General features: G+C 39.6%; 1 protein-coding gene across 1 annotated transcript; it reads left to right on the top strand.

The window, feature by feature from the left end:
* The first annotated feature begins 9,203 nt into the window (after positions 1–9,203).
* Positions 9,204–11,939, top strand: LOC146314844 (uncharacterized). The gene is made up of 2 exons (XM_084737113.1): positions 9,204–10,629; positions 11,539–11,939. The coding sequence occupies exons 1-2, from the start codon at positions 9,204–9,206 to the stop codon at positions 11,937–11,939; spliced, it is 1,827 nt and encodes a 608-aa protein (XP_084593239.1).
* Positions 11,940–12,004: the final 65 nt, after the last annotated feature.

Below are 12,004 nucleotides of genomic sequence, written 5' to 3'. Positions count from 1 at the left end.
GTGCCTGATGGACTTGGGTTTGTCATGTGTTATTATTTGAGCATATTTGTTCATTAAATACTTGAAAAATATCCCTTTAAGGTTCATTTTGAACAGATAAATGTGATTCACTCTTGTGATTAAATATTTTAAGTGATAGACAGCCTCAAGTGAGATTCACTGAGAGAGAGGCTCTCTTTTGCAGAAACATGCTGATCACATTCACACCTGGAAGCTGCCCAGTGCAGCCACAGCCTGCCGCCACTGAGCAGCTCCTCTGGAGCACTCGGGGTTCAGGGGTTTGCTCAAGGGGACCCTTGTGGTGGTAATGAGGGAGGGGCAAGCACTGCCTTTCACTTCCCCACCTGTCGGTCAGGGGATTGACCTGGCGACCTTCTGGTCACAAGCTTGCCTCTCTAACGCTCAGTTGCCTCTAACAGCCTGTGGACTGACTTCTATAAGACGGACTTGGGATGGTTTTTCTGGGAAATTCGTGAAGATGTGACATGCATGTCTGTCCAGAGTGTCTTGCTTCTCTCCAGCCCCTTTCTGCACCAAAACTTTCTAATGTTAGCTTAGATATGGACTGACATCACAACATAAGCCAACTGATGTATGTCACGTCACTGTTTTGATGATGAGGAATGATTTATGAAATTCTAACAATAAACATAAATTGCAAAAAAAATAAAATAAAAAAAAGATTTTCTGAAATTTCCACACAGTACCTTTCATGTTCTTTGTCCTGATAAATAAAGCAATGTGAAGAACAATAAAACACATGAGTCAGAGAAACCTGCTTTAATTTAAATGACAAATTTAAAGCAGCAATACAACACAGATGGAGTATCAAAAAAGGTCTAATCTATTTATCATCAACTTAACTTGATGAAATGTATTAAAATAAAACAAATAAATTTGTATTTAGCACATTTCAACATGCAGCATGTTTTAATTCTGAGCTCAAAGGAGCAAAAAAAAAAAAAACAATTGGCAGGATTTGTGAGTAAACTACTGTGTGTGTGTTAGATTCACTCTGAGCAGTGGAACTGCTGAATGACAAACACATTAACATTTAATCACATGTATTGACCCATACTGAGTTACTGTTCTACCATGCTGTATTGTTAATCTAATATTATTGCATGTCAACGACAATGAATGAAGCCACGACAGTGTCAGTGTATATTTTTCTGCATTAGATTTACACACCCGCAACTTAGCTTAGCAACCTCAGCCTTTTATGTCTTTATGTCTTTTAAACCTGTTCAAGAGTCGGTGTGAATGTTCACCCACTTTATTCTGCTATATTTTGAAATTCTGACATTATATACTGCTTAAAATTATAAGAGACTGGAACACAAATGTACATTAAAGCTAAGTATTTTAAAAGCACTTGGGTTGTGCAACATGATGATTTTATTCAACCCTCACAGAGCTTTGACAATAAAGTTGTGGATACATCACCTCAAAAACATAATACTGACCACTTGAAAATAGTTTGACATATTGAGTTAGTTCATATTTAATATTTAATCAGCATCATAAACTATTGATATCTGATTAAACTGGCCTCTAATAGTGAGAAATAGGAATTGAAATGTGCAAACATTTGATATTTCAATTTAAAATACAATTTGACAGGAATTATCATGGACATACAACATAATTTTTAAAGTACTAAAAACTAATTTTTATAATTATGATGAATTATCAGTGTTTTCCTGGGGTCATACCATTTGACTTGTGAACCAAAGTATATGTGATCACACCATAAAAATGTTGTAGTGTTACAGTCTGCAGGGGTCCTTCTCTGTGATATCATTTCCTGTCACACGGTCTTCTTGCACAATATTATTATAGTTAATTATGGTTAGACCACTTGACACTTTGTTGCCATGACTCACACAATTCCCCAGATTAATTGTAATATTCAGAATAATTGTGTTGTTTTATGCTTATTTAATATTAAATCATACTATTATAACAGTACATCAAACTAGATTAGTCTGTGTTTTATTGAGAATTTAACTTAAATAAAACTTTGGTAGAGATTTTTGACAGTTGGCCCACATGGACAATTTCACCTTCATCCTCAAATGTTTTCTCAAAATGGTTTAAATGGTTACAAATCTCAGATATAGATTAGATTGCTAATAAACAGTTGATGTCATGTCAGCCTCTAAAACTTCCACACAACCTTTAATGTAGGTTGTTAATTTGTTGAACATGGACTGTTATCACAGACAGCAGTTTGTTTTTGTTTATTTAGTGGACTAATATGTTTTTTTGTTGTTCTTCTTTATTGTTTTGTCGTTGAACACTTTCCTTTGTATTCATTATTTTTATACAATGAAGTCTTTACAACTCAGCAACAGAATGGAATATACACAAAAAGAATGTTCTGATTTTTTTTTTCAATAAAGTTTTGAAAAAAAAAAAAAAAAAACAGATTCTGCGCCTAGCAACAGGTGCTCTGATGACATCAGAGAGCCATGAATTCCTTTGATGACATCATGTTTTGAACAGCTAAGATCAGATCTGTTGTTTCAATCATACACAGAAATTCACAAAATTTTCACACACTTTTGAAAGCATTCAAGAAATTTCATAATATGCAAAGGAACAACAAAACTGAGAAAATAAGATCGAGGACAGACACACAAACAGATATAGAAAGATTCACCATGGATACAACAGAAACACCGTTAGTTAGACCAGATACTATTCGCTCACTGATTACATCGTTTTTTCAAAGAATGTCAGATAAACAGTGGGAATTGTTGCAATCTTTTTCTCATGAAGCCACAAAAATTATGTTGGCAGACCTGCTTTTGGAAATAATTCGATGCCTGTCAGATGCCACACTGGTGGCTTCTCGGCACATAAACACGATCATGTCCACGGAGCAAATTCAGTTCGCTTTGGGCGAAACACTCTTTCAGGGTTTTGCAGAAGCTCTGGGCATCCAGAAGCCCGTCCCATGTGAGAGCTCAGAAAGTTTAAACGAACTATTATCAAAAGAGGTTGCAGAAATCGTCAAGTCTGCATGCTCATGTGGTCTTTACACTGAGAAGCATGTGATATGCCAGCGCATAACTCCACCCATCCAATTTCAAGATATGGTTAATCATGCTCACAGAATGTTCAGGAACATTATGAGAAACTCATCCATATGTAAACCAAAGAGAACAAAGGACATACAGCTGACAAACGTGTCCTCTGAATTACAGACTGGCCATCAAACAGCAGACATAACAGCAGACCCAAGCAAAGACCCAGACTGTCCGTCAACGGTCATAAGTATGAACCTAGGGAATCACTGGTTCGACTTTGTAAAACCCCAAGGTGACATCACAGGAGAAGACCCAGACTTTTGGTTAACACCTGTCATGAGCATCGACCCAGAGTCACTGTCACTAGACCTATCAGACAAAGTGCAGACCAGAGAGGTCTTATCAGAGGACAGCTTTGTGAGAAAAACAACTGAAGCTGTCCAGAAAAAAATTAGACAAGAGGTGAGTAAAATCGTAATACCTCTTTTGACTGAGGCATCAGACCATGACTATGAGTCACTGGAATGCTCTCTGGAGATTGAAGTCATTGCAGGTGACATTACTCAAGAAATTGTTGGAAAAGTTAAGAGTGCAGAACAGACGACAGCTGCAGGTCCCAAAATGAAACTGTATTTGGAAGCAGTAGGGACTAAGATCAAGAACATTTTCTTACAACGCATTTCCAGTGCAGTGATATGTCGCATAGTGTCACAAATAAAGACCAAATACTTCCTGCACTCCAAAGTTGAAAGCAAGCAGTCCCTGCAGTCACTCATAGGTAAAGCTGAATCTCTGCTACTGCCAGAGGACGAAGAAAAACAAAAGGATTCAGAAGAGATTTGGGGCATCGAAAGTATTGGCAGTGTTAAACAGCTGGTGTTCGCAAAAAAACTCTGTGACCTCATCAACAGTCACATAAAAAAAGGATTACCAGAGATCATCGACGTATCAAAAAGAGGTCAAACGTGTGCTGATATACAAGATGAAATATATGCCAAAGTGTGGTGTTTTGTGGTACTGATGAGCTGGTGGCTGAACACTCATGCTGACCGCTACAGTAAAATGTTAATGCACGCTTTGATAGATGATGAATCACTGATACCAGGAGAGACTGCAGCACCTTTGGTGACTGAGGCAAAGCCTGTCTCAAAACTTGACAGGCCAACTGCCAGACAGTGTCCAACAGAACAGGCAGAAAAGCCTGTCTCAAAACTTGACAGGCCAACTGCCAGACAGCGTGCAACAGAACAGGCAGAAAAGCCTGTCTCAAAACTTGACAGGCCAACTGCCAGGCAGCGTGCAACAGAACAGGCAGAAAAGCCTGTCTCAAAACTTGACAGGCCAACTGAAGGACAGTGTCCAACAAAACAGCCAGAAAAGCCTGTCTCAAAACTTGACAGGCCAACTGCCAGACAGCGTGCAACAGAACAGGCAGAAAAGCCTGTCTCAAAACTTGACAGGCCAACTGCCAGACAGCGTCCAACAGAACAGGCAGAAAAGCCTGTCTCAAAACTTGACAGGCCAACTGAAGGACAGTGGCCAAAAAAACAGCCAGAAAAGCCTGTCTCAAAACTTGACAGGCCAATTGCCAGACAGTGTCCAACAGAACAGGCAGAAAAGCCTGTCTCAAAACTTGACAGGCCAACTGCCAGACAGCGTGCAACAGAACAGGCAGAAAAGCCTGTCTCAAAACTTGACAGGCCAACTGCCAGGCAGCGTGCAACAGAACAAGCAGAAAAGCCTGTCTCAAAACTTGACAGGCCAACTGAAGGACAGTGTCCAACAAAACAGGCAGAAAAGCCTGTCTCAAAACTTGACAGGCCAACTGAAGGACAGTGTCCAACTAAACAGGCAGAAAAGCCTGTCTCAAAACTTGACAGGCCAACTGCCAGACAGCGTGAAACAGAACAGGCAGAAAAGCCTGTCTCAAAACCTGACAGGACAACTGAAGAACAGTGTACAACAGAACAGACAGACAAAGACAAAATGCTTATCAAGGTACTCCTGGAGAAACTGGTTTCGAGGGCCCTGAAAAAATCAAAGGTGGAACATAAACTCAAGGACCGATCGGACATCATTACACGTCTCTTCAATAAGTCGTGGGCTGAAGTTGAGGGTGAGGATTTTAAGATCACCCAAAAGAATTTAGCAAAACTCGAAAAGTCCATTTTCAAAGATCTATGTAAGGCGTGGGGCTGTCCAGACATAGTGCTAGTTTTTATGGATTTACATAATCCAGAAATTGAATCATTTATTGCCTCCACCATCAAACGTCGCCTGACGGCACCACCAAAAAAACCTGCCCTACACAGATTCTTAAGAAAAGCTTCCAAGTCTCTGCGCCAGATTAAACCAGCATGGCAGTGAGTTTACTGTAAGGTAAAGGAGGTGGTGTCTGTCACTGAAAACTGCCCCACAAAGCTAACTGACACATCTATTAAAAAAGTTATGCAGAGCTGAAGTCCTGCCTCACATCCAGTTTATCTTCTCCTCACTGGTCTCAAACCAGTAGAGCAGAAAGCTGCTTAGATCTGTGGCAGGACTTGAGCTCTCAGGGCCACATCAGCAGTGTGACCTCATCCTCAGAGGGCGAGGGTCCCGGGTTCCCGTCCCGACCCTGAGCTTTCCTTTAGAGTTTGTGTGTTGCCTGCTGTGTTGGCGTGGGTTTCCTCCGGGTGCTCCGGTTTCCTCCCACCTTCTCCTTCAAACTGGACAAAATGTAATTGATTTCATGATTAATGATCTTTAAGGATCTTTAAGGTTCTTTAAAGATTTATATATGCAACAGAACATGTCCAACAGAACAGGCAGAAAAGCCTGTCTCAAAACTTGACAGGACAACTGAAGGACAGTGTGCAACAGAACAGACAGACAACGACAAAATGCTTATCAAGGTACTCCTGGAGAAACTGGTTTCGAGGGCCCTGAAAAAATCAAAGGTGGAACATAAACTCAAGGACCGATCGGACATCATTACGCGTCTCTTCAATAAGTTTTTTCATATGTGATCTCTCCCTATGTACTCACGTATCTTAGTAGTAATAACACTTTAGTAAATGTGTGTTTGCAAGCAACAGCTTCCAACTTTATTTTTGACAATAAAATGTAAGGTACACCACAAGCAGCATGTAATCTGGATACAAAAAAGGTAACTGTACTCCATCAGAGAAACAGATAAAAAAGTGGTAATCAGATTATAGATGCAGTTATTAAAAACGTGGATTATTGGTAGGATTGTAATTTTTCAGTGAAGAGTATCCTGCCATGCACAGTGAACACACAGCTGCCAGTTTAATCATTTAATGAATACGTTGTGCACAAAAAGGAAGGAACAGCTGGACAAACAAATAAACCTAAAGAACTTTTAACACTTCCAGCTGCAACAATTAATATATCATTAATTGACATAATAAAGTCAAATTTCTCTAATCTCATCTTAAATGTGAATATTTTCTGGCCTTGGTGTTAAATTGAGCAGGTCAATATGCTCATCTGTGCCTGATGGACTTGGGTTTGTCATGTGTTATTATTTGAGCATATTTGTTCATTAAATACTTGAAAAATATCCCTTTAAGGTTCATTTTGAACAGATAAATGTGATTCACTCTTGTGATTAAATATTTTAAGTGATAGACAGCCTCAAGTGAGATTCACTGAGAGAGAGGCTCTCTTTTGCAGAAACATGCTGATCACATTCACACCTGGAAGCTGCCCAGTGCAGCCACAGCCTGCCGCCACTGAGCAGCTCCTCTGGAGCACTCGGGGTTCAGGGGTTTGCTCAAGGGGACCCTTGTGGTGGTAATGAGGGAGGGGCAAGCACTGCCTTTCACTTCCCCACCTGTCGGTCAGGGGATTGACCTGGCGACCTTCTGGTCACAAGCTTGCCTCTCTAACGCTCAGTTGCCTCTAACAGCCTGTGGACTGACTTCTATAAGACGGACTTGGGATGGTTTTTCTGGGAAATTCGTGAAGATGTGACATGCATGTCTGTCCAGAGTGTCTTGCTTCTCTCCAGCCCCTTTCTGCACCAAAACTTTCTAATGTTAGCTTAGATATGGACTGACATCACAACATAAGCCAACTGATGTATGTCACGTCACTGTTTTGATGATGAGGAATGATTTATGAAATTCTAACAATAAACATAAATTGCAAAAAAAATAAAATAAAAAAAAGATTTTCTGAAATTTCCACACAGTACCTTTCATGTTCTTTGTCCTGATAAATAAAGCAATGTGAAGAACAATAAAACACATGAGTCAGAGAAACCTGCTTTAATTTAAATGACAAATTTAAAGCAGCAATACAACACAGATGGAGTATCAAAAAAGGTCTAATCTATTTATCATCAACTTAACTTGATGAAATGTATTAAAATAAAACAAATAAATTTGTATTTAGCACATTTCAACATGCAGCATGTTTTAATTCTGAGCTCAAAGGAGCAAAAAAAAAAAAAAAAAAAAAACAATTGGCAGGATTTGTGAGTAAACTACTGTGTGTGTGTTAGATTCACTCTGAGCAGTGGAACTGCTGAATGACAAACACATTAACATTTAATCACATGTATTGACCCATACTGAGTTACTGTTCTACCATGCTGTATTGTTAATCTAATATTATTGCATGTCAACGACAATGAATGAAGCCACGACAGTGTCAGTGTATATTTTTCTGCATTAGATTTACACACCCGCAACTTAGCTTAGCAACCTCAGCCTTTTATGTCTTTATGTCTTTTAAACCTGTTCAAGAGTCGGTGTGAATGTTCACCCACTTTATTCTGCTATATTTTGAAATTCTGACATTATATACTGCTTAAAATTATAAGAGACTGGAACACAAATGTACATTAAAGCTAAGTATTTTAAAAGCACTTGGGTTGTGCAACATGATGATTTTATTCAACCCTCACAGAGCTTTGACAATAAAGTTGTGGATACATCACCTCAAAAACATAATACTGACCACTTGAAAATAGTTTGACATATTGAGTTAGTTCATATTTAATATTTAATCAGCATCATAAACTATTGATATCTGATTAAACTGGCCTCTAATAGTGAGAAATAGGAATTGAAATGTGCAAACATTTGATATTTCAATTTAAAATACAATTTGACAGGAATTATCATGGACATACAACATAATTTTTAAAGTACTAAAAACTAATTTTTATAATTATGATGAATTATCAGTGTTTTCCTGGGGTCATACCATTTGACTTGTGAACCAAAGTATATGTGATCACACCATAAAAATGTTGTAGTGTTACAGTCTGCAGGGGTCCTTCTCTGTGATATCATTTCCTGTCACACGGTCTTCTTGCACAATATTATTATAGTTAATTATGGTTAGACCACTTGACACTTTGTTGCCATGACTCACACAATTCCCCAGATTAATTGTAATATTCAGAATAATTGTGTTGTTTTATGCTTATTTAATATTAAATCATACTATTATAACAGTACATCAAACTAGATTAGTCTGTGTTTTATTGAGAATTTAACTTAAATAAAACTTTGGTAGAGATTTTTGACAGTTGGCCCACATGGACAATTTCACCTTCATCCTCAAATGTTTTCTCAAAATGGTTTAAATGGTTACAAATCTCAGATATAGATTAGATTGCTAATAAACAGTTGATGTCATGTCAGCCTCTAAAACTTCCACACAACCTTTAATGTAGGTTGTTAATTTGTTGAACATGGACTGTTATCACAGACAGCAGTTTGTTTTTGTTTATTTAGTGGACTAATATGTTTTTTTGTTGTTCTTCTTTATTGTTTTGTCGTTGAACACTTTCCTTTGTATTCATTATTTTTATACAATGAAGTCTTTACAACTCAGCAACAGAATGGAATATACACAAAAAGAATGTTCTGATTTTTTTTTTCAATAAAGTTTTGAAAAAAAAAAAAAAAAAACAGATTCTGCGCCTAGCAACAGGTGCTCTGATGACATCAGAGAGCCATGAATTCCTTTGATGACATCATGTTTTGAACAGCTAAGATCAGATCTGTTGTTTCAATCATACACAGAAATTCACAAAATTTTCACACACTTTTGAAAGCATTCAAGAAATTTCATAATATGCAAAGGAACAACAAAACTGAGAAAATAAGATCGAGGACAGACACACAAACAGATATAGAAAGATTCACCATGGATACAACAGAAACACCGTTAGTTAGACCAGATACTATTCGCTCACTGATTACATCGTTTTTTCAAAGAATGTCAGATAAACAGTGGGAATTGTTGCAATCTTTTTCTCATGAAGCCACAAAAATTATGTTGGCAGACCTGCTTTTGGAAATAATTCGATGCCTGTCAGATGCCACACTGGTGGCTTCTCGGCACATAAACACGATCATGTCCACGGAGCAAATTCAGTTCGCTTTGGGCGAAACACTCTTTCAGGGTTTTGCAGAAGCCCTGGGCATCCAGAAGCCCGTCCCATGTGAGAGCTCAGAAAGTTTAAACGAACTATTATCAAAAGAGGTTGCAGAAATCGTCAAGTCTGCATGCTCATGTGGTCTTTACACTGAGAAGCATGTGATATGCCAGCGCATAACTCCACCCATCCAATTTCAAGATATGGTTAATCATGCTCACAGAATGTTGAGGAACATTATGAGAAACTCATCCATATGTAAACCAAAGAGAACAAAGGACATACAGCTGACAAACGTGTCCTCTGAATTACAGACTGGCCATCAAACACCAGACATAACAGCAGATCCAAGCAAAGACCCAGACTGTCTGTCAACGGTCATAAGTATGAACCTAGGGAATCACTGGTTCGACTTTGTAAAACCCCAAGGTGACATCACAGGAGAAGACCCAGACTTTTGGTTAACACCTGTCATGAGCATCGACCCAGAGTCACTGTCACTAGACCTATCAGACAAAGTGCAGACCAGAGAGGTCTTATCAGAGGACAGCTTTGTGAGAAAAACAACTGAAGCTGTCCAGAAAAAAATTAGACAAGAGGTGAGTAAAATCGTAATACCTCTTTTGACTGAGGCATCAGACCATGACTATGAGTCACTGGAATGCTCTCTGGAGATTGAAGTCGTTGCAGGTGATATTACTCAAGAAATTGTTGGAAAAGTTAAGAGTGCAGAACAGACGACAGCTGCAGGTCCCAAAATGAAACTGTATTTGGAAGCAGTAGGGACTAAGATCAAGAACATTTTCTTACAACGCATTTCCAGTGCAGTGATATGTCGCATAGTGTCACAAATAAAGACCAAATACTTCCTGCACTCCAAAGTTGAAAGCAAGCAGTCCCTGCAGTCACTCATAGGTAAAGCTGAATCTCTGCTACTGCCAGAGGACGAAGAAAAACAAAAGGATTCAGAAGAGATTTGGGGCATCGAAAGTATTGGCAGTGTTAAACAGCTGGTGTTCGCAAAAAAACTCTGTGACCTCATCAACAGTCACATAAAAAAAGGATTACCAGAGATCATCGACGTATCAAAAAGAGGTCAAACGTGTGCTGATATACAAGATGAAATATATGCCAAAGTGTGGTGTTTTGTGGTACTGATGAGCTGGTGGCTGAACACTCATGCTGACCGCTACAGTAAAATGTTAATGCACGCTTTGATAGATGATGAATCACTGATACCAGGAGAGACTGCAGCACCTTTGGTGACTGAGGCAAAGCCTGTCTCAAAACTTGACAGGCCAACTGCCAGACAGTGTCCAACAGAACAGGCAGAAAAGCCTGTCTCAAAACTTGACAGGCCAACTGCCAGACAGCGTGCAACAGAACAAGCAGAAAAGCCTGTCTCAAAACTTGACAGGCCAACTGCCAGACAGTGTCCAACAGAACAGGCAGAAAAGCCTGTCTCAAAACTTGACAGGCCAACTGCCAGGCAGCGTGCAACAGAACAAGCAGAAAAGCCTGTCTCAAAACTTGACAGGCCAACTGCCAGACAGCGTGCAACAGAACAGGCAGAAAAGCCTGTCTCAAAACTTGACAGGCCAACTGCCAGGCAGCGTGCAACAGAACAAGCAGAAAAGCCTGTCTCAAAACTTGACAGGCCAACTGAAGGACAGTGTCCAACAAAACAGGCAGAAAAGCCTGTCTCAAAACTTGACAGGCCAACTGCCAGACAGCGTGCAACAGAACAGGCAGAAAAGCCTGTCTCAAAACTTGACAGGCCAACTGAAGGACAGTGGCCAAAAAAACAGCCAGAAAAGCCTGTCTCAAAACTTGACAGGCCAATTGCCAGACAGTGTCCAACAGAACAGGCAGAAAAGCCTGTCTCAAAACTTGACAGGCCAATTGCCAGACAGCGTGCAACAGAACAGGCAGAAAAGCCTGTCTCAAAACTTGACAGGCCAACTGAAGGACAGTGTCCAACTAAACAGGCAGAAAAGCCTGTCTCAAAACTTGACAGGCCAACTGCCAGACAGTGTGAAACAGAACAGGCAGAAAAGCCTGTCTCAAAACCTGACAGGACAACTGAAGAACAGTGTACAACAGAACAGACAGACAAAGACAAAATGCTTATCAAGGTACTCCTGGAGAAACTGGTTTCGAGGGCCCTGAAAAAATCAAAGGTGGAACATAAACTCAAGGACCGATCGGACATCATTACACGTCTCTTCAATAAGTCGTGGGCTGAAGTTGAGGGTGAGGATTTTAAGATCACCCAAAAGAATTTAGCAAAACTCGAAAAGTCCATTTTCAAAGATCTATGTAAGGCGTGGGGCTGTCCAGACATAGTGCTAGTTTTTATGGATTTACATAATCCAGAAATTGAATCATTTATTGCCTCCACCATCAAACGTCGCCTGACGGCACCACCAAAAAAACCTGCCCTACACAGATTCTTAAGAAAAGCTTCCAAGTCTCTGCGCCAGATTAAACCAGCATGGCAGTGAGTTTACTGTAAGGTAAAGGAGGTGGTGTCTGTCACTGAAAACTGCCCCACAAAGCTAACTGACAC

Source organism: Lutjanus erythropterus, chromosome 15 (genome assembly GCF_056507025.1).
Source record: "Lutjanus erythropterus isolate fLutEry1 chromosome 15, fLutEry1.hap2, whole genome shotgun sequence".
In the NCBI taxonomy this organism is placed as follows: Eukaryota; Metazoa; Chordata; class Actinopteri; order Lutjaniformes; family Lutjanidae; genus Lutjanus; species Lutjanus erythropterus.
The sequence above is the reverse complement of the archived record's forward strand: the minus strand, read 5'-3'. Positions and strand labels throughout refer to the sequence as shown.